Source organism: Cyanistes caeruleus, chromosome 3 (genome assembly GCF_971803275.1).
Source record: "Cyanistes caeruleus chromosome 3, bCyaCae1.hap1.1, whole genome shotgun sequence".
In the NCBI taxonomy this organism is placed as follows: Eukaryota; Metazoa; Chordata; class Aves; order Passeriformes; family Paridae; genus Cyanistes; species Cyanistes caeruleus.
Window position 1 is genome coordinate 82,733,009 of NC_141703.1, and position 26,148 is coordinate 82,759,156.

A 26,148-nucleotide genomic window follows, 5' to 3' on the forward strand; every position below is an offset into this window, starting at 1 on the left:
ATGGACTAGTTCTGGGATGGCAAATAGGATGGACAGCAGCCCTTAGCATTTAGGCCATTTTTAACTGTTGCTGTTACAGGCCACATCAGCGACTGAATTGATGTTGATGGCAGAGGTTGCATCACAGAATCTTTGTTGTATTTTGTCACTGAGCCAGTATGTGGGACTGTAGGTCCCCCATTCCTTCTATAAACTGGGCTCCAAAGTCCTTTTGCAAATGTGCTTCACGTACTTTAGTGTGCCTGTCTGGTTCAGAGCTCCTTCACATACAGATATTCTGGAAGAAAGGTCACTTTAAACTAGACTAAATGCTCTGTTCACATGAGCTGTGGGTCCATGAGGATTAATTTGGTGACAATACTGGCTTAAGTAATTCCGGCTTTTTTTCCTGCCACCTCCCTCTCTTCCCACCAATTGTTCTTGTGCCATTCCCTGCACTGTGACAGCAGAGCTGTTTGTATACTACTTCGTGAACAAACAAGGAAACTGCTCTAATACAACAAAATAGAGATGTGCTCTTCGTTTTCTTCTGCCAATTCACTTGACTTGTGTGATTCTTCACACAGCTATGTAAATAACTCCTTGGCAGAGAACAGAATGGCAGGTGGAAGCAGGAAAAAACAGGCGGATGGGGTGGATGGCACTGTCTGAGCCACGCTGTTGCTGACCACAAAGCCACAGACTGAGATGATACTTTACTGACACAAAACTGCATGTTACCCCACTATCATCATGGCAGCAGAGCTGTTAGACGAGTATAGAGAATCTTACACCTTGGGTCAAATCATTTCAATACTGAAGATAAACCATGAACTGAAGTGGCACACAGGCAAATTTCAAGACATTGCTGAGCTGCAGCTCACCACTACCATCAGGATGATATCTTGTTTCTCTGCCATCTTTCACTCCTGGCTGCAGCATCCTTTCTGGTGGTCATCAGAGAATTTGCATTTGTCTGGTTTTGCCCATTAGCTAAAGACAAAGGCTCGAGTTACTTCATGATACATTTTCTTCTTGGTTAGTGAGCTGAACTGGCTCATTGAGAGGGTTTTGAAAAGTAAAGCCCATGGAAGAGCAGTGGTGGAAAACCAGAATTAGCTACATGAAGAAGGTTTGGAAAGGGGGGTGGGCGAGATATCCTTCCTTTAGTACCACTGAGCTGTCAGATCAACTCAGCTGTCTTGTCTTCTGATTCAGATACATCTTCCATTTTTATGCAGGTTGTTAGCTCTAGCAGATGGATAACGTATTTAGGTTTTATCCATATCATCTTGAACTTCTGCAGCAAGATTTAAATGTGTGAGCTGTTCCTTGCTTTCAGAGTATGAGTCAGCCAAAGGTTTGACCCATTAATCTTTGAAAAGTGAGAGGGGGGGAAAAGACTGCAGCCTTTTCTGGCTCTTGTACTCCCATTACACAAAAGGGATGTAACGGTTTTCCATGCAGATGCTTTTCTAGTTGGTTTCTAATGCTGCTGTCTTCATAAGGCAAAAAACTATCCTAGCTGTCAGACTTAAAAACTTGACTGGTGTTCTGGAAATCCAGCCATGTTTTCAGACTCTTAATAAAAATACCAGTAAAACAACCTCTGTAATTGGGGATGGACTGACAGGGCTATTGACAATACACGGAGCAGAACAGAATCCACCTCTGTTGCTATGGCTATGTTTTCCTGTCGAGCTAATACAATTTTGAAAATTACTTTTTTCCAGTTAATTCAGTAATTCTGATCTATAGACACATAAAACCCAGTTAATAACAATAAGAAACACTTTTTACAGAGCAGATCCTGGTATAAGGTAATTTAGCTGTGGGGCTATCTCTGCACAGAAGTAAAATAACTGCTACCTAAGGCAGTGTAGCACTGGGGCAGCACAAAGGTCAGGGCCCCTCTGTTAATGCAGGAGCTCTAAAAAGCCAGACTCAGATGTTTCACTGAGTACACAGGAGAAGTTGGAAGAAAACAGGTATTGCCTGGGCAAAATACCTCTCCACGTCAGTGGGAATACGAAGCTTGTTATCCAGGCCTCTACTCCTTATATATTACTCACTACTCCATATATCCTCCTTTCCCAGCACAGCACAGCCCCTTCATCTTTAAGATGGCAAAATTAAGGGCTACCCACACAGTTAGAAACCCTGAGCTAATTTTAAGGCTCTTTAGAATGCCACTATCTCTTACATTCTTTCTTACATATCGTCTACTGCCTACTCTTGGAGACAAAAGTTCTCAGCTGCCTGGAGCAGCTGGTTGCCAAAATCTCCACTAGAAGGCAGAAGGTATGTGGACTACCTGAAGCTTATCAAGGACGACAGACGCCGTGGGACATGTCTTGCTGGACCTGCCACAAACAAAAATGAGCAGGTCAAAGATATGGCTGCAGCAAACACAAGACTGTAGAGTTGAAAATCTTGAGAGAAATGAGGAAGGCAAGTAGTAGACTCACAACCCTGGACTTCAGGAAAGCAGGTTTTGGCCTACTTGGGAATCTTTTTGGCAGGATCCAATTAGTATGGGTCTCAGGACAGCTGGTTGATCTTCAAGGAGAAGCTCCTCTAAGAGCAGTCTGTTCCAATGTGTAGAGAACCAAGCAAGCATGGCAGGAGACCAGCACGGATGGATAAGGGACTCCCAGCTGAGCTCCAACACCGAAAGGAAGTGTATGGAAAGTGGAAGCACAGATGGACTGCCCAAGAAAGCAGAGACATTGCTTCAGCGCGTAGGGCTGGTGTTAGGAAAGCCAGAGCTCGTCTGGGAGATGAAATCAGACAGAGAGGGGAAAGGTTACCAGGAAAGGCTTCTGTAGGTACAGTGGCAGCAAAAGGAAGGCTGAGGAACACACAGATCTGCTGCTCCGTGGAGCAGGGCGCAGATACAGTCACAAAGGACATGGAAAACGCAAAGGACACAAACTGAAGCATGCAAATTTCTGACTAATTACAACTTAAAAAAATATTACCATGAGGGTAATTAAACACTGAACACAGAAGACCACAGTGGCTGCAAAATAACTTGCGTTGAAAGAATTCATAACTGGACTCAATGACACCTTGAGGAACTGGCTTTAACTGGCGCTACTTTGAGCAGGGGTTAGAGATGATGAGCTTTGGAGGTTCTTTCCAACCTCCATGATCCCATGATTCTGTGAAGAAGCTTGCCTGGTAGAGAATGAATGAAAAGTGTGAGACTGGTTTACTTTCAACCCATATATATGAATAGTATTTCAATGTCCTGGAGTTATCCAGAAATATTGTAGTATGCATTAAAAAAAAACCCCAACAAATCAAACCAGACTATCTATTAAGACCCCATGTCTTTGATGCATTCCAGAATTTTTTTGACATTTATTATTGCAATCCTATGATAACTCATATTTGGCAGAATCTTTGCATATATACTAAATACAGCCTCCCAACTACCTACCATGTGTTTTAAAAATACCATTAATTCACTACTCAAAACTGACTGCAGGTTTAAAAAAAAAATGTTCTCCTCTATATACTATATCAAGGGCCCTATTACTTCTTAGTAAATATGCGTATGGTATTTATATAGCAGTATTATACTAATTAAACAAATAACGAACTATATTTTTTATAGTACCCCTCTGAGATATAAGAAATGCTTCTTGCATAGCACTCTTGATAAACTGAGGCAGAGAAAAGCATGAAGGCTTTCCAAAGAGAATCTCAGCAGAGCACAAACTGTAGGAAATTCCCCAAACTTCTGTTTAACCACACAACTAATTCTTTAAATAGAAGCTAGATGAAATATATGAATATATGAAATAGATGTACTATCTAGATGCACTATTGCATTTGGAAACTGGGCTCCCCTGATACACCATCCTTTCATGTCTTCCAAGAAAGCAAAAGAAAAGCAAGTGATTTAGACTCAAGAATGTCTTCAGAGGGAAGCAGGGAAGTTCCCCAGCATCCAGAAGAGAGGGGAAGGCATAGACCTGCCAAGACACAGCAGTTTGTAAGGAAAAGGAATGAACTGATTCTGGAAGTGGGTGAAGAGCCTTTCTGAAAGCTGGCCGTGAAGCACAGGCTAGCTGAGGCTTCCACTTTCCTCGTGAGCTGGTGCAACATGGTGGGGTTGAACGTGCAGCTCAGCTGGCTATCTGGAACATGTCAGCTGGCAGCTGCAGGACAAAGGGGAGCTGTCCTCTCCCCAGTAGCTCAAGGGCACCCACAGAATGAAGTTAAAAATTCTCTCTGCTCAAAACTTTGTACCTGCACTTCTTTCAACAAATCTGCAGTACAGTCATGATATAGTCCTAATGACAAGACATCAATCTAAAAAAATTCCTGCTGTATTTTAGAAACAAGCCTGTATATATTCCCACAAACACTTCTATCAAAACCTCAGTCTTACAGCACAGACCTATGCAGGGCCTTTACCTGTGAACTACCACCTTTTGCTGCATGTTGTGTAATGCTTCAATGGAGCCTACAGTTCTGCAGCACAGACTGTTTATAGCAAAAAACACTGTAGTACACACACCATTTGAAGTATATCTCTTCTTTATCTCTGAAGTTCATGCGAGATTACATTTTATATCCAAGGCACGGCTCACTTCTGTCACTTTCCTCAAAGCTTTTTTGAGACTGGAATGTCTCCCTCAGGGAGAAAAGACTTGTTTCTGCCTCTACAAGAACAACAGATAAGGTGCTGTGCCTGTGGGCAGATTACTTTCCCCTTTGTTACAAGGGTAGAAGGGGTTTCTTGGTTTATTTTTTTTAGGGGGGGGGGTTTGTTTGTTTTTTTTTTTAAATTTTTTTATTTTTATTTTTTTACTCTTCGTAATTATGATGATTCTGGGATCTGTGGCTTGCGAATAACCAAATAAATAAATAAACAAAGACCTGGCAACGGCAGTTATTTATTTTATAGCTGCAAAAGAAGCTTGACAGGGAGTACAGAAGTAGGAAACAGAGAATAGCGTGCCTTTTTTATCCAGAAACACTCTTTGCAGACTGAAGGACTTTTGTGGAGTAAGAGAACACACAATAAAACAACCCCCAACAAACCCTTGGGGCACGAGAAAAGACGGCCAGAGGGGTGGGTAACACCCGCGGAGAGAGGGGCTGTGTGTTTCTCCATCCCGGAGGAGCTCGGGCTGCGGGCAGCGCTAGGCTGGTGCCGCCGCGCTGTCAACACGCGGGCTGACTCTCGGCTGAGCCCCCCGAGACGAGCGGGGTCCCCGCCGCCCGCCCAGCCCCTGAGGCCAGGGCGCTTTCCCAGCGCCGGGACAAGGCGCTTTCCAGCGGCGGGAAAGGCGCTCCTCCGCCGGCGTGGCGGCTCCTGCCCGGCCAACGGGGCCGCTTTACGGCACGGCCGTTCCGACCTCCCCGTCCGCGCTTTGCGGCTGCGTGGCGGTGGGTGGGGGGCGGGGAAGATGTCTGAGCGGGGAGAAGCCCCGGCGGCGGCGGCACCGGCGGGAGAGATGCCGGCGAAGAAGCAGAAGCTGAGCAGCGACGAGAACAGTAACCCCGGGGACCTGTCCGGCGATGAGAACGTGAGGCCGGGCGACGGGGAGGGGGCACGGGTTTGGGGGGCTGGTGTGGCGGGAGCGCGCGCGCGCGCGCGGCGGGCACGGGGCCTCGCGCCGGGGGCGGGCGGGAGCGCGGAGGGGAAGGGAGGGGAGGGGGAGCCGCCGCCCCCGGCCCCGGCGCGCCCCGCCGTGAGGGGACATCGCCCACCGGGGCCCCCTCGGCTGTGTCCCGGGCGGGAGAGGGGATGAGGGGCGAGAGGAGAAAGGGGTCTCAGCCCACCCGTCTCGGCTCGGTGGCCGCCCCTCGGGGGCCGCTGGAGGGAGGGCCCGGTGGGAGAGACCGGAGAGGGTCTGGGAGAGAGATTCCCGCTTTGCCTCCACGTGGGTGAAGGTGGATTTGAGGCCCAAACTGTGAGCGGGCTGTCTCGAACTCTGCTTCAAAACGTCAAAGTTTTAAATTTTTTTTGAATTTTCCCTGCAAACCAGCAGCATTTTCCATCTTTTTTGCAGTTTTGCATCGTGTGTCTTCACTGTCGTGTTGTAGAGTAATATGCAGCACAAGTTTATGTGTGCAGCCCCTTGGTGAATGAGAAGTAGGAGATGGTGCTCGTAAACTACTGTCAGCAGAAGGCAGCAGGGATGGGGTCTGTAATCTCTAAGCTAGGTGAAATTCTAGTGTTCAGAGCAAAGGTAATGTGATTAATATAGAACAACTTTATACCTGAAAGGTAAACTTAATCTAAGGTATTGAGCAGTCGCTTTATGTAGTTATTGGTGTGGAGGGGGTTGGGTAGTTATTGTGTTTGTGTTTTATAGTGTGTGGAAGTTTTTTTCTGCACTTATCCAGCAAGTGAGGGATCTGGACCACATCCTCTACAACCTTTGGAAGTGGTTGTGGAAGTGGCTGGTGAGGTGACAGGCAGGTTTGAGATGTTCCACACCACCGCTCCTGTTTTTTTTTTTTCATAGCTTAGCAGCATTTGTGGATCCAAACATAGTTTGGTGACAGACGTTCAGGCTTAATTTGCTGCCATTTATAGGCTATCACCGATGGTGGAACAGGTTGCCCAGAGATGTTGTGGATGCCCCATCCCTGGAGATGTTTAAGGCCAGGCTGGATGTGGCTTTACACAACTTGATCGAGAGAAAGGTGTCCCTGCCCATGGTAGGGGGTTAGACTAGATGATCTTTAAGGTCCTTTCCAACACAAACCAGTCTGTGATTATACGATTCTTTGATGTGGGTTGCTTCAGTGGTGAAGGGATTCCTTTTTCAAGAGTTTGTTACTGGACTCCACTACTCCTCCAAGATGGGGAATTCCGTTTAAAAGTTGACATAATAGTGTTGTTTTGGAGAAAGGGTGTGTTCTGCTCCACAGGTGTCCTGTGTGCAGGTTTGTTGGTTATGTGGTAGTTGCAGATGCCTGGTGTAGTTGCACCACATCAGCTGCCCAGTGTTCTCACATTGATAGTATCTGTCTAGTCCAGAGGAAACTTCAGTCTTGTCAAGTATTAAAATTCTGGCAGGTGTGCTTAGGAGATGAGAATTCAGCCAACTTTGAATTTTTTTTAGTGTAAAGGAGAAGAAACAGGAAAACTTAAAAATTGTTAAACTCGGTTATGAATATTAGTGGAGGGTTGGCTCTTTTAGGGGTCCAATGTAAAGTGAATGATTCCAGATTTGGGCAGTACACTTATGGGCTTGTGTGGTATCTTTCCTCCTTTTTGTCCCCTGCATGTCCCGTTTTTCAGAGTTGTCGGGCAAATAAAGACTAGTACACTTCTACAGGCTTCTGATAATACAGACTTGAAACTGGGACAAAGAATAAATGCTTGGTGGTATTTAGTGTATTAATGTTTATAGTTGACTTCATTCCATATTCCTAGTGGAGTTCCTAATGCAGCTTCATGATTCTCCTCCAGTGACAGGCTGTTGTCTGCCTCTGTCTCCCTTAGTTCAGCCCTAGAAATGACCTGGCCTGGGATGAGTTCTTTTACTCCCACTATCCTGATGAAAAATGAACAGACTATTTTGCCAGAAAAAATGGAAAAAGTTGATTTTTAACAAGCTGAACGTACTCATACAGAAGCACAGGGTTGGCAGGTACAGTGAAGGTGAAGTGCTCTGTGATGGGTGATGTAGGGAAATGTCCTTTTAAACAGTGCCCTGCAGTCAGACCACACATGAAATTGTAGTTTCTGCTGAGTGTCCAAAGCTGATTTAAAATCTCTCAGTGGCTGGATGGATCCCTTTATTTTTCAATTTTCCCCATTCTTATCTTATGCTAATGGTTGGAGAGCCAGTTGGATTAGTTAGCTGATCAGAATTTATCTTTTACTGGAAACAAGTAAATATCTGGGAAGGAGCAGAAGAGAGAGGTGGGACTTTGTCTTCTGATGTCAATGCTGGCCTGCTGCAGAACCGTGCTGTGAGTGGTGCTGCTGAGGGTGTACAGAAGCCTCGGAATGGCTCGGTTCTTGGTAGGGTCAAGCCTCATGTTTTTAAGCAAACAACTCTTCTTCGGCACTTCAGAAGTACTCATTTCATCTGGATCAAAGACTAGAGGAAGCAGCTGCTTTCTCTCTAGACATTTTCTTAAGAGCAGCTACCAGTATTCTGAAGAAATGTCACCAGATCACAGTTCATATTTCTCCCTCTTGGATTAGTCCTCATGTGATTCATGTTCTGCTTCTAGAGGGGAATGCTGTTATGCTGGCATTAGATTTAAATATGTGAATCTAAATTACACCAAGTCCTGGGAGATAGGTTCCTATGAATGACAAGAAAAAGTGAAAAGGCCAAGTGCTGCAAGCTAAGTTGAATTTATACAGCAGTTAACAGTCTCCTTGTGACATTCTATATAATTTTGAATGTTTTCAGGATGATGCCGTTAGTATTGAAAGTGGTACTAACACCGAACGCCCTGATACGCCAACAAACACTCCTAATGCACCAGGAAGAAAAAGCTGGGGGAAAGGAAAATGGAAGTCCAAGAAGTGCAAATATTCCTTCAAATGTGTAAATAGCCTAAAGGTAGGTATGTGTGAGCTTCAGGGAATGCTGGGCTCCACTTACTAGCAGCAGTGTTAATGTCGGCTGTGAGACAGCGTCATGCTAGATACTTTTAAATATCATTAAACAATTATGTTCCCTGCTGATTTGAAGCAATTATTTTTCTTACATGGAATAGCCAAAGTTTTGAAGAAAAGGTATGCTGTGAAATAGGAAACAGTAGGTAGTGCTGCAGTTAACCCTGTTTTTGTACACTCTGCCAAGTTTTGTATGATGCTGTGATTATGTATTTCATTGAACCTGTAGATGCTAGAGATAAATATGAGAAGTTGGATAAACAAATTGAACTAAAACCAAACCTATGACAACTCCATGCAAAGTACAGAACCTGCACTGATTTTTCTGTGTTGAAAAAAACCCCCAAACAATTCAACCCAACAATCTTAGTTTTTTCCTCACAGTTAACCACAGTTAGTTATATTCTGTCCTCTGGCATTATTGTAACTACTGTGTAGTGCAATTTGCTTAATTTATAGTGAGTGTTGGGATCATGTGTTACCACCTGATTTAGGCAGTATGTATCTTCCCATGTAACACCTGACGGTTTTAAGAGATGCGGATTCATGGACTTTAGTCCCTGTTCTGCTGTTCTAGCATAGTGCTGTTTTCTTCTGCACTGGTGACAGACTATGGTGGACTGAACAAGTTTTCTCATTCATGACTATTTTACTCTGTCAGAATGTTCTTCTTTTTCTCATTCCTCAGCCTTGTGTGGGATATTTATGTGGCAAAAGCTGTAAATGAGCCTTATGATTTGGTTTTTATAAGATTTCTAAGTAAAGGATGATTGTGTCAGGAACAAGATGGACAAACTCTCTGAGGATCTGTATAGCTCAGTAGAGGATATTTTCTGCAGAATTGCTCTAAGAGTATTTTTTCATTCCTCCATGCATAACTGTGGAGCTGTGCTGGTGTGGCTCTTTTCTGAACTTTGTCTTCAGGCTGCCTTAGTGAAACACTGGGGTACCTGAGTAGGAGGGGATAAAAGGTTTGGAGCATGGAAACCTTCAAAATGAGCTTTGTCACTGGAGAAATTGTGATACGAAGTTACACTGACAAAAGTATCTGGGAAACAAATTGATCTTCTTGTGTTCTTGAACTATAAAAATTATCTCCAGGCCTTTGAGGGTGTAGGAGGAAGGGAAGTTGTTTCATTTCACCAAGGTAGGCAGCAGTTCCTGTGATTCGCGTGAATCGCCCCCGCGGATGGTGCTATTTGTGGCTTCAAGTCATACTTCAAACACAGACATGGGCCTTTGGACACTCAAACTCAAAGTTCTGAGCCTTGTTACTCATACTTGTTTTCTGTCTGCAGACAAAAAGGGTTAGTACTTTCCAAGTGTCTTCTGGGAAAACAAAACATTCCTTCACTCCAGTATTAATCCAGACCCCACTGTAGGGCAAACCAAAAGACCAAGCTATGAAACTAAGCAATCCCTGATTTCCTTGGATTTGGATCAGGGCCTGGGAACAGATTCCTGTGCAAGTGGAATCAAGCTGTGAGGGAGTAAATGTAGCATTTCAATTAAGTGGAGTATTTTTATTAGCTTTTTTCCCCATTTCTCTTTGATCTGAAATGAATGGTAATAAGAGATGTGCATGTTAATATGAAGATTAGGTAGCATCCAAATTTGATTTTTTATTTCATGACTGAGGAAGCCTCTCTACCATTTCCTGTTCATCCATAATAACTTTGCATACTCTGGCAAAAACTAGTGATTGAATGTTGTATGTGGGTTTAGAAAGACACGTGTAACTCTTTGAGTACCATGTCATATATTCCCTAGTTTATATGTTTTTGAACTATGCTGTAAGATGCAAGTATTGAAGTTAGTGAAGCATCAACATGATTTAAAGATCATAGAAATTAATATTCTTTAGGGGTGTATAAATTACATGTTTTTGCACTTTCATGCTTATGGTTTCCCCCTCTTATTTTGTTTTTTTGTTTTTTTTTTTTACTTTTTTCCTCGGGGAAACAAAGAAATATGGTCATTACTGTCTGCTTTGAGTGTCAAATGGTTATGACTAAGCCTGAAAAACTCAGTGCTTGCTAAATATGCTTTTTAAACACTACTTTGACTGTTATTTTGGATGAAATTTAAGCATCAGGAAAACAAAAATGCAACTTGGAAAATAACAGGAAATAAAAAACTCTCTTTTCTTTTTGGGGTAGTAAGTTACTTGTAAGATGTACTGAAAAACCTTTCTGTGGGCTGAATGGAAATAGGGTTTATAAATGACCGTATACAGCTAACACAGCTAGCACAGTTGCACATCCTCATATATCCATATCTATTTTGCTGATTGATCTTCTGGCAGAAAACCATGTCTGTTTTGCTTTATTGTGCTCCCTTTAAAGCAATACAATTATTTTCCCTACCATTTACTTCTGCTTAGAGTGTGTGCTTAAGTTGTAAGCAGCCTGGTGTTGTCTCAGCTTCTACTTGCTGTCCCCTGACTTGGGAACCAGTATCCAATGCCACGCAGAATTTTAGCTTGTTGATGTGTAATGGAGACTAAATGAAACTAAGCCCACTGCCCATAATGGCTTACTTCCACTTCTGGGAACTAGAAATGCATGTGTGGGTTGTTGGCTCCCCACTGGCAGTGTGGGTGACACAGATTAAAAGGCATTCATGCAGGTGATTATTTTTGGCATAGTATTGACTTCAGTGCTTTTGTCTAAAACCAGGTCTAATCTTACTTTTTGATTGAGCCCAAGTTAGTGTTGAGTAAGCTTGGAACTTATCACTGATTATTTATTTGCTTTTGTAGCAATAGGTCTGTTTTCTTCTTCGCCTTCTTTCTCCAGTGCATGAAGAACCTGGGTACTTTGGGTTTTGTGCCCTTTATTCATAGCAGGGACAAGATGGCATTTCACAATTTTACTTTTGGACGGGTATCTGGGTCACTTCTGTCTGTACAAACCAGTGTCAGATTTGTGTCACATACTTGGCGTCTGAGCATAACCATCTTGTACGGCACCTAGAAGTACAATGTTTTGGAAAAGCTCCTTCATTGTTTAGCACTTGGGACAAAAATTAGAGCAGACAAGTATTTTCGGAATAGCTGTGTGCTGTCTCTGACCACTGGGGATGTTGGGAGTTTAAATAGGAGCAGAGCTTCTGCAGATACCCTGCTGTCTTCCTGCAAGGGCTTCTGCCTGGCTGCTTCATCCATAAAACACCAGCAAAACTGCAATATGTACAGTCAGGCTCCTGGAGATTGTAGCACTTGGTGTGAAAAATGTAGTGTGGGTGAAGTAAGTAGACTAAAGACATTCGTCTTGCTCAGTAATTTTTTCCAGGGAAATAGGTTTTCTTTGAAAAACTTGCAAAATACTCTAGGTATGTACTCAAATATAAAAATATGGAAACAGCGCAGCACTCTGTTGTATATCTCTACTTATCACCTTAGTCTGGGTCCTACCTAGAAAATCAGAAACTTACTGAAACTTATGCTGGAAAAATATCTTATCTTGAGGGTGAAAAACATACTGCTTTTCACTTTCCATATTTTTTTAAATTTATCAGAATCAGAGCATATGACAGAGAACAAGGTTGTTCCAGAAAAACAAATGTAAAACCTGCTAATGTGTCTCTGTAATAAAGCAGTGGGAATACATGAATTTTACCTGTGTTATCTTCATGTGATACGTCAGAAGCACTCACTATTAAGAAGCAGCAGGAACTCCTTCAAGCAGAAATTTGAAACCAAGTTATTATTAGTGGAAAAACTTCATTAGCATTCTGAATTTGATCTCTTAGCCATTCTCTTCAAACAAGACTTAAATACACTCAAAATTAAGGCTACCAAGTAAAATTAATAAATATATTGCACAAAAAAAATCATGACCTTCTATATGCAATTTTATGGCTTACAGTTTTCCTCATTCTTCATTTCTAGTTAAACTGTAATGCTTTACAGATACTGAATACCTGCTTTTTTCTTCTGTCCTGGGGTTACTAATAACCTTGCTACTTTTCCCTTTCCTAATATCCTATATCCCTCATCTTGCAATGCCATTAGTTTCTTCTTTTGTGTTATGATGGGTAATACTTTGAGTTAAGCTTTGAACAATTCTTCTGAATCTTTATTGAGCTTTCAAAGTTGTTGCCTCTCTTAAGAATTACAGGAGGGCCTTCATCTGTGAAAGATTTTCTGCTTTCTCTTTCTAGCTCTTCTAGTTATTTCTGTTAATAACAGATATAGCCTTTCTCACTAAATAATGCTATTTAAATTTTTTCCTGACTTCCTTTACTTCTCTTTTTCTAAGGAGTGTTAGACTCCCTACTCACACCCCCTCCTCGAATTTATTATTTGGTTTTGTATAGGCCAGAGCTGCCAGGGCTGGTACTTCTTGTGTTGTCTCTGAAGTGCTGCCATTTGAAGGCTGCTGAACAGCCATCATGAGACACTTCCTTCCTGCCTGCACTGTCCCAGACAGTCCCCTGTGGGGAGGCACTTCAATGAACATTATTCTTGCTAAAAACATCCTGTTAGGACAGGCCAAAATACTGTTATCAATTAATAACAAGCACTACCATATTCATCACAATTCATAAACATACCTACTTTTTTTTTTCTCCCAAACTGATGTAAGTTGTATAAAAATAATACTTGGCATTTCTCTGGTAACTGTAAAAGGGAATCTGAAAACATTTTGTAGACATGAACTTTGTTAGCGATATTGTGACATGCTGGAGAGAGTTCCTTGTGTCTGTGGCAAAGTTACAAGACATAACTGTAATGTAATAGTTAAATGTGACTTCTCCATCCTTATACCAGTGTAATTCTTCTCTCTCCTAGTTATTCTTACCTGTAAAGTTGCAAATCCTTGTGTATAGGTAATTATGATAGAAAATGCATATAGCTCTGACCTTAGATGCAGAGATTGCCTTATTGAAAAATGTGAAAAAAAATAGTAGAGCTGCAAATACAACTTGGGAGTTCTGCCAGCTTCTAGGCGTAACTGAGACAACAGTTCTTCCCCTTTACTTTTTAAAAGCTTGGTGGAGAAAGGAGAGGGGTACATTTGTCAGAATATTCCTTTAAACCTCCCTTTAAGACAACTGAGCTAAAATGTGATGTTACAAAACTGTGATTGGTAACTGTTCACTATCTAAAATTATACTGGCTGTGAACCCATTAGTTTGAGGAGGAAAACTTACCAATTAAAGTGTTAAATTTCACAGCCTGTGGGTTTTGTTGGGTTTTTTATCTCTGCTCTTACTTTACACCTATAGGAGGACCATGGCCAGCCTCTGTTTGGAGTGCAGTTTAACTGGCACAGTAAAGAAGGTGATCCTCTTGTTTTTGCCACTGTAGGCAGCAACAGAGTGAGTAATCTGTTTTTCATCATACGCCCTTCAGTGTGGTTCTGCATGCATTCCTGTTTTCAAGCAATCCCTTTACCTGTGTTTGGTACAGACACACAATATAAACAGATGTATTTCTAAGATGTGTAGCATCTGTTATCTGGGACAGCTGCATCCTTTGCATTGTCCTATGAAGTCATGTTAGCTATTTGGTAATTAAGCTATGTAGTAAAGAAAAAAGTCATTAAGTAACATACATATGGGATAAGGAAGAGAGGTGCATAAATATGTCTTCTCAAAGAAATTGTTCTTCATAAATGTTATTCTTTTCTAAAGGTCATGAACTCATATATACAGGACAAGAACTGTCTGCAGTGATGCCAGCCAGCTCGGTAGCTAAATTAATGGCCTGTGTGGGGTGAATTTATAGACTTCCTCTGAACTAGGATTGATGTCATTTCAGTCTTGAAAATAACCTGAGAAATACGTTTTATGCAAGTGTTGTGAATAAATAAGAAGTGTTTAATTTCTAGGTTTGTTCTGCCTGGCAAGTCACCAGAACACACTAAACTAAATTTAAGCATGGTTTCAATGAGTTGTTAAACTAAGTTTAAGCAAGGTATCAATGACTCATTACAAGACCAAGTCACTAGAGATGACTGCAGTAATTAATGGCAACAAGAGTTTGTCTTATTAAGGCAATTAAAATAATAAACTTCAATATCTGGTAAGGACAGCTGACAAGTCCTGGAATGGTGCTTTACTGAAACTGCTGTGGGCGTTCTTTTATCAAAAAACCATTTCCACCTGTTAAACAAATGGATGATGGATGAAATCTGAACCATAGAGGCACTCCACCTCTCCTCATCAGGCAGTCAATAGATGGGTACATGTGATTTCCTTTTGAAATATTGCAACTGAGCAGCAGTCTCTCCCACTTACTTATTTTTGGTTTTTTTTCCTCCAGGTTACTTTATATGAATGTCATTCCCAAGGAGAGATCCGTCTGTTGCAGTCTTACGTGGATGCTGATGTATCCTTTTAAGTTAAATACCCACGATTGCTTCTTCTTTATGAAAAATCAAGAGGCTCTATAGGAAAAAGCATGAAAATGTTTTGTCTGTGATTTAATACTTTGCTCATGTGATGCATTCTTTATGTTAGGTCCAAGTCTTGCCTCTTTCCCACATCCTCGAATCCCCCCTGTTGAAAAAATGTTAAAAACGCAGACTCAGGGACCAGACTGTGTTAGAATATTTGAAAACTGATTCTCCATCGGTTTAATCTTCTCAACACTGATGTTTGTATAATGTTTCCCTGCTTTACAGTGGTCTCAGTTTCTCTGTGAATTGGAACAGGGTTTAAAGCCTAGGAATGTCGTTTCATGCTCTGAGGCATTAATAATTTGTGTTGATCATTTGCAATACACAAGTCATTAACTTGTGGGCTCGGTTGTGATTCATTATTCCCAAGCAAAGGTGATGCCATGAAAGAGAAGTTCTTCCTTGTATGTTATGGAACAGAAGTGAGGAAATCAACATCTGTAGAAAAGGCAATGTTGCTGGTATTTCCAGGTATATAACTGAATTTGTGTCTTTTTCTTATGGCATCCAGCAGAGACTCCTGGGCACTTGGCTAAAATAGCAACAGGTTTGTTTAAAATAAAATTCTGTTTAAAAAAAGAAAATAAAAAATCTCCTGTTTGTTCTGTGGTCCTTAACTTGAGGCATTGTAGGCAGATGAAAATTTCTATACCTGCGCATGGACATATGATAGCAATACAAGCCATCCTCTTCTGGCTGTGGCAGGATCCAGGGGTATTATTAGGATAATTAATCCTATTACAATGCAGTGCATAAAGGTGAGTGTTCAGGACTTTGAGATACAGCTTGTGTTTCAATAAGGCATGACACTTTTTTCCTCTAAGTACATGTAAACATGAGGGGAAATGGTAACTTGGTCTCTGAATTCTATCCCAGCACTACGTGGGCCATGGAAATGCAATCAATGAACTGAAATTCCATCCAAGAGATCCAAATCTTCTTTTATCTGTAAGCAAAGGTGAGGAAAAACGTCTGTTGTTTTTGTATAAATGAGGATATTTTAGATTGGAGTTTGGTCCTCAATATGGCCAAAAACCTTCATTTTTTTTAAATTTTTTTTTATTTATTTTTTTTTTTATGAATGGCACTGGACAAGTTAACCGTGAAAGTTGAGAGCAAATCATGCTTTTTACATGGCTATATATTTTATACTTACTAAATCCATGGCCTACAACCATAACTCCAGCTATGGTGCAAAGGGATTGTGAATAGTGCTGCTTTTTAGGAAAGAAGAATCATGAGCCTTGGGTTTGCTCTTTACTTTCTTGACAGTTGAATTTAAGTTTTTTTCAGTTGTTGAATCACGTTGCCATCTAGTGGGGACGTCTTAATGTTGCAGACAGCGTTTACCGTCATGGTTGTGGGGAAAAACCTGGATTGTCTGTTGCTTGGGAACTTTAATTGGACTTTGTGTAAAAAGCATATTAGTGACGAGAGTTTTTGGTAGAGTGTCCCATGGGCTTGTCCAGAAAGTTTTAACAGTTACAGCTTCCTAATACTGACTGTTTTGTTAAGTAAGGGAATGATCTGCCACAAGGAGCTGGCCTTCAGCAATGCTTGAGTTGGAAACATTCACTTAAGGGGACTGTTTGCTTTAGTGTAATTTGACTTAGTGATGAAGCTTCATGAGAACAAGAGTTGGGAAGCTCTCTGATGTCAAGTTGCTGCTGTGGGTCTGTAAAGTTCCAGTTTCTGTATATTTTTTAGGTTCTCTTTGTAATAATGTTTTAACATCAGCCATAGTACTACAAGCTTTAAGGTGCAATCTCTGGACCAGGTGCTATCACTAAGACATGAAGCAGGAGAATATTTGGACTGTTTAAACTGCTTGGCTGAGAGATTAACAAAAAAGGGAGAATATTTGGGACTGTGTTGCCACCTGTGTCCCTTCTGGGATTTTGGGTGTTGCTGTAATTCAGTGCAATGTACTTGTGGAATCTGAAAGGGAAATATACTACAGGTGTTCCCATTTCCAGTTGGGAGATACACTAGAGGTTCTTCATTAGAAATTGTTAAAACTTCCTTTAAGTAAGTGGATTAGTCTGATTGACTTTGGAATACATATTGTTTATAGAAACAGTTTTTCCCTTCCTTACTGACTGTGGTTCATAATGTTCTAAAGGTTAAAAAATGGAAAATCAAACTTTTCTGAATGTTGATGTTAGAATGGCAGAAAGAAATTCTAGTATTTTTTGATACATAAAATTGTTTTTTATGACTGACTAAAAGCATATTTGTCTGAGATCAGACTTGTCTTTGCTTTTTGGATGATCTAAAGATCCAAGTGTGTTTTTGTTAGAAACTCTCCCTAGGGGAGGGGGTGGGCACACTTTTTCAATTACAGAATTACTTCTGACAGTAAGTTAATAGTAATTTTAGTTAATGCAGTTCTGTTGTTTCTAAAAAGAGAAGAGGAATTAAGTGCTTTTTTTGATGTTGACCTACGCACCGGTTACTCAAAGTGGTTAAGCTGAAATATATTATTCAAATGTACATGTAAAAAGCAGCATGTAATTCTATTTGTTCTTTATAGATCATGCATTGAGACTGTGGAACATCCAGACAGACACGCTGGTTGCAATATTTGGAGGAGTAGAAGGGCACAGGGATGAGGTGTTAAGTGCAGTAAGTGGAAGACCGTGGGGCAGTGATTTAGATTTACAAAGGGTAGTAAGCAACCTTTTATCTTCTTGTGCACTCTTTGATATTATAGCTACTTAAAAAGAACCACCTGGAAGTGCATAAATACTTTTTAAAGTATTTATGCACTTTAGATAGACAACTTTAAATGTCGGGTGGTTTGATTGATGTGACCATCTCTTACAGACAGGATCTATGTGTTTCAGTAGCTGTTTTTTTTGGGGTACAGCCTAGAAATGAGTAAAATAGGGCTCAGTGGGGCTAGAAAGAGTAAAAACATTTCATGATGGTCCCACTTTTGAAGTTCTTAAGTTCTCATCAAGTCAAGCATAAGCAAATAAACCTGGAAAGACATGGTAGTGAAGGAAAGAAGTTATTTAAGTTAAATTGTTTTTCAGTGGCTGTGAACAGACACTGGTACCCAGCAAATACCAACTAGAATAATTAACTTTTAATATGCTGTTCTTAAGAACTCTTACCATTATGGTTGTGTGACCTGTTGTGAAAGGTGAGGGGTTCATCTGTAGGAAATCTGACACTGTATTTATTATTCACCCATGTTGTAGCCCTGGAATTCTGCCGTAGTTGCTCTTTGGGAACTTAGAGAAGGAGGAGAACTAGTTGTAGATTCACTGTCTGTCAGTGCTGTTGAATATGTCTCTCTTTCTTGAGAGAGACTGAATATAATTACTAAGATGCTGTGCTGCTTTGCAGTGGGCTGGATTACGTTCTTAGTATTTTTCTATTTGAAATACTCAGTTTTATTGCATGCTCTACACATAAAATGCTGTTTTGATGGAAACAATGGAATAAAATCTGAGTTGATATAATGCAGCCTAGGGTTGGAGTGCTCAAAATTATTTTATATACATAGGATTATGATCTTCTTGGTGAAAAAATCATGTCCTGTGGGATGGATCACTCTCTAAAACTCTGGAGAATTAATTCCAAGAGAATGATTAATGCTATCAAAGAGTCTTATGAGTACAACCCAAATAAAACCAACAGGTATGTAGTCTTCATTTTCTTGTCTGTCTTTGCAACACATGAATACTCCTATCAACAGTCCAGGTTCATTCCTTTCCATGTTGGGAGTTTTTGGGGAGTGACCTGGATATTGTGCTGGGTACTGAATCTCACTAGATTGTGTGTCTTATTGATGTTTGCTTCACTGGAATTTTATTGAATTCTGATTCAAGTCCCCAAAATTTTATTTTTAATTATCTCAATTACTTCTTTGCTTGACTAGAAAATGTCTCAAACTATTATCATAAAGCTTGTATTTCGTACATTTCAGGATGTCAGTAATTTTCCTTCATCTCATCTCATCTCAAAATTTCTAGAAGGGGATCAAATCTGTGTAATTAAATGTGGCAAATAATCTTATATTGAGTAGTTAATTATTGTGTATTATTTGACTTTGGGGTGGGGACAAAACTGTTTACATAGTAATATCTTTATTTTCATCATTCTCTGATTTGACCTCAGATATAAGTAAATTATCAAGTAAACATAGTAATTAGATACATGATAGATAAATCCTCCTTTATGAAGTTCTTCAACTTTTTGATCTTAACTTCCAGTTAAACCATTGAGAGAATTGAAGAGTCTAAAACACAGTGAACATGTTCAGCAATGAGACTAGCTGTGAAAATACTCTCGCTTTTTTTGGTAATGTTACCAAATATTAAATGATGCTTTTTAGCGTGCTTTTTTTTAAATGATAATTTTTTTAAAGTGTGCATTTCTATTTAACAATTTAGATGTTGCAGAAGCAGCATCAGGAAGACTGATCTTTAATTGGTTCTTGAAGTATTTGGTGACAGGCATTGTATTCAGCAGCTGAAGGAGTAGTTTTATTCAGCACTATCTCTGCACATGGGAGATACATGGGAAACTTGGTTATTTCATTAGGAATGAGGATGAAAACAGGGACTATTCCTATTACTATTAAAAAGAAAAACAAACTGCATACAAAATCTACTTTGTTATAAAACTGTTAAAAAGTTGGGCTTGTTCTTTTAGCATCAAAATATGTTAAAACTGGTTATTTAAAAAAATTACACTTGTGCTTCTGTGTTTGTTTTTCTGAACCTCACTTGGCAATTTTCTCCATAGGCCTTTTGTTTCCCAGAAAATTCACTTTCCTGACTTTTCTACAAGAGACATACATAGAAACTATGTTGACTGTGTACGGTGGCTGGGAGACCTAATTCTTTCCAAGGTAATGCTGCAGCTTTTTCAGCTATATTACATTTATTTGCTGGTCCTGAAGATCCTAAACCTTAGAAATTTTAATAGCATTTGGGTCTTAGCTTAAATTACTACCTTGTGTTAAATAATTTTTTGGAGTGTGGATTTTGTCACCTGTCAGGATGTGTGGGTAAGCAGCTTATACTTAACTACAAAATTCTTCCTACAGCTGTACTCTGCTGCAAGTAAAGGGTTTCTGGCAAACCAGAATCTGCATGGAACATACAGAAAAGGAATCTCTAGATGTTGATTAGGGATCCTTCTGCTAAAGAGTGGGATGAGGGTTATCATAATGGAGTAACTTTGATTAATGTGTTGTGTCCACTAGTAACATTGGCTTGCAGATATTAAAGTAGGCAGTCCAATTGCCTTGATGGTAAACTCACCAGCAATTTGTGCACTGTCCTGTTAGTCAAAGGGATTGGGTAAACAGTCCTCAAACCAAGTTTAAGCTGCTAATGAAATTGTGTTTGACCACATGTGGTTGACTTCATCTGAAGTGGCTGAGGGAGGGCCCCTGCAGTCCCATTACCTGGCAAAGCTGTGAGGGCATCAGGTTGCCAGTGATGGACAGTGATCTAAGGGCAGAGGTGAGATTTTCAGTTCTGCTTTTCATGCTTTCATTGGGGAAGCTGTAAGGTTAAATATTTGCTTATAGATCGATTAGATCTATAAGAGATCGATTCTGCAGTGTGCTTTACAGGTGATTTTTCTTTTCATTGTTTCACTTCAGTCTTGTGAAAATGCCATTGTTTGCTGGAAACCTGGCAAGATGGAAGATGATATAGATAAAATCAAGCCCAGCGAGTCAAACGTGACCATTCTTGGGAGATTTGATTATAGCCAGTGTGACATATGGTACATGAGATTTTCAATGGATTTCTGGCAAAAGGTACATGTCTGACTTTGCTGTATTTGAACGTGTGTAGCTTTTAATTGATTACATGTTTATGGGCATAGGAAGGGTCTTGGTTCATGAGATGTTTGAGAAACAGAATGGTTTGCTGTATGGGCCTTTGTATGAACCTGAAGGAGCTCCAGATTTTTTTATTCTGGGTTCTGCCTGTGGAAAAAAATTCCACCAAATAAATATTTAATTTCCACTGGAAATATGTTTCCGGGTGTCTTCATCCCCTGTCTGCAGAGACTGATAAAATAGAAGGAAGGAGGCAAATTCTACAGCCTTTCTGACTCCTCCAACAAGCTCATTAAGTTGTTCATGTTTAAATGCTCACACACAATTTATCAGCTCTACAGCCTTTAGAAAATTCTTTATTGATGACTTTATAATATGACTTTATTCTTTGAGGGAGTATTTTAAAACTTCTTTATCCTCTGCTTTATTTTTAAGATGCTTGCTCTGGGCAATCAGGTTGGCAAACTTTATGTTTGGGATTTAGAAATAGAAGATCCACATAAAGCCAAGTGAGTACTTTATTTTGTTTTTGCTAAGGCAGGGTGTTGTGATACTTTTCCTTTCCAGATAACAGAGAAATAATAATAGAGAAATTCTTTACAGTACTACCTACTTTCCATTATAACTACTAGGGAAATTAACATTGTGAGCTCCTGAAGGTTAATGTTTATTACAGCTCACTAATTTATAATTTATGGTAATGCCAAGAGGCCCCAGTTGGGTTGTGCTGGCTACCATGTGTAGATACAGTAAAAGGCAATTTATTTCTCAGAGTTTTTGCTAATTGGGTGGAAATTTTGCAAAGCCATTAGAAGAAGTGCTAGGTGGGTGTAGCACATGACAAAGGTGAGATAGGTGACAGGACTGGAGTAAAAAAGGTCAATATAAAGGTGAGCTACAAGCAGCACAGTGTAGAGAGAACACTATGGCTTTCCACTTCCTCACCTCTGTTGCCAGGTAATTTCACAGCATGTCTCTTAGATACATGTGGATACATATGTATGTGTGAAAACATGCAAATGCAAAAAACCCCTGAACACAAAAAAGTGCCCCAAAAACATCACTGTATAGAGAATGCATATGCACTGTATAAATAAATACTTCATGTATTTTATTTTTATATACCCTATATATATATATATGTTTATTATCCATAATATATATATATGTTTATTATCCATGTCTTTATGTATTTATATATCTAATCCATGTAAATACATATATATGAATACATTAATGGATGAAATTCCTGGAAGTGCTACAGTCTTTAGTCAATGATTCTGGTATTTTATTCCTAATGCTGGGAAATGACACTGATTATGAAGTCCTAAATAATGTGATTGAATAAGCTTTCAGTCTTCGCTTCAATAAAAATTGGGTGGATGAGAAACAACTGGTGGGTGAACAGGAAACTGCTTTTCCAAGTCCTCATTTGGAATACAAAATACACCATGAAGGCCATAATCTTGTTGCCTTCAATTCCTCCTAGGTCACATAAGTAACAGTGCTCCATGATGTAGTAGGAAGATTTGACATTGCAGCTGAATCATTTTCTTTCCTTTCTAGGTGTACGACTCTTACTCATCCTAAATGTGTTGCTGCCATCCGACAGACCAGTTTTAGCAGGGACAGCAGTATCCTTATAGCTGTGTGTGATGATGCCAGTATCTGGCGCTGGGACAGATTACGATAAAGTACTTTTTCTTAATTCATAGAAGAAAATATATTTTCAAATTATAATATAGTCTGTTAACTTGCTAGTACAGTAGATGCATTTAGTGTAGACTTTCTCGAAGGTTCAGCAGGCTGGAGCTGGACTTAGTGATGTTTACATTCTGTGTATTGTTCTGCTTGAAATTGCTGCTTTTAATAAAAAGAAGTATTTTTGTAAAGTTTTCTGAATTGTCCATTTTAATTATTTCCCACAAGAAGTTTTCACTTAATGGCATAGGAAATTTCTTTGTGTAGAATTATCACATGTTTGTACTTGTAACTTGCTACTTTGGTATATTTATGCTTGCAGTTGTATTTTGTGCCTTTTGAAAACTTAATGAAGATTTTATTCAGGCACTGCACAAAGGAAATGCTACTCTTAAGAATATAATATAAATAATTGTTAAACCATTTCTAAAAATATTTTGAACTCATTCCTTAAGTAAGTTGCAGATTGAAATTGATTCAATTTTTGTAATCTCAAATTGGGATTTGCTTCTCACCATATCTGTTAGTAACTAGGGGGCAAAAAGCCCCACTGGCTTTGTTTGGTGGATCACATTGTTTTGTTGTTTGAATTCTGTCTGTCTAGTTACTGCATTTATCTAAAAGTTAGTTTTTGGAAATATATTTTAATTGCCTCTATTGTCAATATTCCCAAATAGCCTCCTCAATGTTTTTGCTTGCATTAGGAATAATGAATTCTAAAATCAATCATATCTCATATAGGTTTAAAATGTGTGCAGTTAATAAAAGTGAAAGGGGAAAAATGGGTAAGGTGGGAGAAATTATTAGCAGTGATAGTCTGTGTTCAAAACACTTTTACATATCTTGTCAGCAGGTAGCTGGAATGCTCATGTCTGTGTTAAGAAAGTGGCCCAGGACATTGCTCAGTAGCTGTGTGTGCCTGAATGAGGAAGAAAGTAAATAACATTTATTGAGGCTGAACCATTTACATACTCTTTTTCCCTTTACCTGCCCTTATCCTTCAACATAACATATTACTTGAGAAGAATGTTCTGAGTTATGATGTAAATACAAGTACACTGTCATTGTCAGTATTATGGTGCCTTTCTGATTAGTAGATTAAGTAGTCCTGTCTGGTTCTGACTTCTTAAGTGCATATCTGACTTTTCATTTTTCAAGATATTGCTTTTTTTTCTGTTTGTTACAGTTTGGGAAGCTTGTAAATGCTCTGGTTAGATAAACTGCCTGTTTAGTTGTGTACTTGGGAACCTGAAAAAAATGAAGCCCAGAACTGACAGATTTTAGTCTGTAATACATGATTGTTTTCCTTTTTTTTTCCCTCTTTTAAATCCTTGTTCTTACTACTAGGGAAGCGCAGTAGTACCACAGATCTGTCGAAAACTAGTGTTTAATTGAGCTGGATTTTGGACCTTGTTTTTTTTGCACAAGCCAAATGGCCAGTGTGGTCTTTCTTGTATCCATGAGTGTCTGCAAGAGAACATGATCAGAAAGCCAAGTGTAAAACCACAGAGCTGGGCAGAACCATGTAGAAGCCTGAGTACCGGAGGGAGGAAAATGAAATCCCTGCAGAGTTGAACACAGATCAGCTGAAGAGGGAGACAGGTGAGACTGGAGCTTGGAGAAAATGTTTAACTTCCTGCATCTATAGAACTACTGGCATAGTGTGAGCCAGTGTTTTCACAACAGCAATGGTCCATAGACCTCATAGATCATTTTGTGGCAAGTATGTGGTGTTGGCAGGGTCTGAAAAATTAGGAGGCTGGAGTGTGGTTGGGAGAGCACTCCAGAAAGGCAGTGGGAGTGCTCAGACTTCCTGCAGCCTCAAGGAAAGAGCTTTGATTGATTTAGCTATACTAAGAGCACTTGGGTTAGAGGCTGGTGCCATTTAGCCTTTGCAAATGCTTTACAGTAGCATGGCATTAGACTGTCTTCTGTTTTCCTGTGGTCGGGAAAGTGAGAGTGAAATGGGATACAAAAGCAGAAGGGATTTCTCAGCCATGGGTGTTGTTTAGGGACATAAAATTGGTACATTCTGACAAATGAGCTGCTGTGTTTGAGAGGAAGGAAAGGAAGGGTGGTGCTTGACTGGAAAGAGGCCTAACACAGGGTCAGCTTTAACTTCTGTTTTAACTTAGGAATGTGCTGCAGTCTGTCCTCTTAAAATGCAGACAAATGTTCCAGGAGCTTTGCTCTGAGAAACCTGGATGGAACTGAAATCGGATTAAAAGTGTTAATGAAGGGAAGAACTTGTGTAAGTAGAGATGTAGCAAGCCAAGGGGAGAAAAAGTTCTCCTTTACAACAGTCAGCCCCATCTGTGTGTAGATTTAGTAATATTTTGAAGATGCACAACAGGGGGAAAAGTCTTTGTTAACAAGCAGACCGATAAAGCTCAAGTGAATATAAAACTTGCGTATTCATTTCATTAGGGTGTTTTCTTTCTACAGCTGCCAAGTTCTAGACTAAAAAAAGGAGAGAGATTAAAATTATTGTGTGTCTTCTGGAAGATGCAGAGCTACTAGAATTATAATCGTTACAAGAGAATTTAAAGAAGAGTTTAGTATTTTCCAAAACCTTTTCACCTTCTAATATATGCTTTTGTGAAACATACCTTGAGAGCTCCAGTGCCTACATTTTTCAACAATAGAAATGTGGCTTAACCCTAGTATTGGACAAACCTACCAAAAATAGCCTGAAAGAACACATGTTCTTCTCCATTGTCATCAGGCCACCTTTAGGGCTGTTCTTTGACAAATTCTGTAATTGAGTCCTGTGTCCCATGTCAAGACAGGTGAGGGACAGGTAAAGTCAGGCTAATGAGTAACTGCAGTACGATTAGGAAACTGTTTCAGAGGCTGCAAGTGTTGTTACAAAGGTCTGTTCTTTATGAACTCTGAATGAAGAGCATAATAAAAGGTTGAATGAAGGTTGCCTTAAAATGAAGGTTGCTGATTCCCTCAGTTATTGCACACTGAGTATCTCCCTGAAGAGATTAAAAAAAAGAAAAAGCTGAAAAGTAAAGGTACCTGGCAGCCCTTGTCTTATTCTACCAACTTTCAGAAATTTAGAAATTGCATAAACTGTAGTCTTGGACTACAGTTCTAACTTCAAGGCAGAGACTTTGCCCAGGGACAGGAAGAAGGTTTGTACCACAGCTGGAAGTAGAAATAGAAAACCGGTTCCTGATTGTTGAATCAGTGGTTCACTTAAAAGGTCTCTTCTCACAGTATGGTCCTGTTTCCTGAGGTGATGCTCCATCTGGTGGTGAATGAATAAAGAATGTTGCCACAATGCAATATTAAATCAGATTCTTCTTGAGGCTTTTATTGTTAAGCCAAAACAATTTAATACAAATATGGATTGAATTTTCCCCTCCTAGTCAAGGTAAGAGTGCTTGCTTTCTCTGCATTTCATGCTCATGTTTCACCACTGATTTGTATTAGGAAGCTCTGGTTCCATGGCTAAAAGTGAAGGAATGAACTTCCTCTGCAAGTACTACAGACACAGGTTCACCTGAGAATGCTTTGCTCTCACCATAAGCTGTGTCAGAAAAATATTTACAACAAAGAAATGAAGGAACTTCTTAAAAACAAATAAACAAATCCCCTGCATAATTAGAATTTTGACTACTTGCCATGAATTT

At 39.9% G+C, this 26,148-nt stretch overlaps 1 protein-coding gene across 3 annotated transcripts; it reads left to right on the forward strand.

Moving 5' to 3' along the window:
- Window positions 1–4,961: 4,961 nt before the first annotated feature.
- Window positions 4,962–25,513, forward strand: EED (embryonic ectoderm development). Of its 3 annotated transcripts, XM_086882297.1 has the most exons (14): window positions 5,121–5,525; window positions 8,382–8,534; window positions 13,823–13,915; window positions 14,862–14,927; window positions 15,630–15,755; window positions 15,874–15,955; window positions 17,531–17,622; window positions 18,512–18,645; window positions 19,756–19,861; window positions 20,624–20,782; window positions 21,242–21,315; window positions 22,373–22,500; window positions 23,855–24,109; window positions 24,643–25,513. In XM_086882297.1, the coding sequence occupies exons 1-12, from the start codon at window positions 5,406–5,408 to the stop codon at window positions 22,497–22,499; spliced, it is 1,332 nt and encodes a 443-aa protein (XP_086738423.1). In that variant the 5' UTR covers window positions 5,121–5,405; the 3' UTR covers window position 22,500; window positions 23,855–24,109; window positions 24,643–25,513. The 3 variants fall into 3 exon arrangements, with proteins under 3 accessions (XP_086738424.1, XP_086738423.1, XP_086738425.1); XM_086882298.1 differs by lacking the exons at window positions 23,855–24,109; window positions 24,643–25,513 and having other exon boundaries at window positions 4,962–5,525; window positions 17,531–17,664; window positions 22,373–22,698; XM_086882299.1 differs by lacking the exons at window positions 22,373–22,500; window positions 23,855–24,109; window positions 24,643–25,513 and having other exon boundaries at window positions 21,242–21,319.
- The last annotated feature ends 635 nt before the right edge of the window (window positions 25,514–26,148 follow it).

Bases quoted from the DNA above. Each gene is read 5' to 3' on its own strand.
- EED (XM_086882298.1), top strand. From the start codon at position 5,406: ATGTCTGAGCGGGGAGAAGCCCCGGCGGCGGCGGCACCGGCGGGAGAG. The intron at 15,956-17,530 runs GTGAGGAAAAAC...TGTTCTTTATAG, and splicing joins TCTTTTATCTGTAAGCAAAG to ATCATGCATTGAGACTGTGG. The intron at 21,316-22,372 runs GTGAGTACTTTA...TTTCCTTTCTAG, and splicing joins GAAGATCCACATAAAGCCAA to GTGTACGACTCTTACTCATC.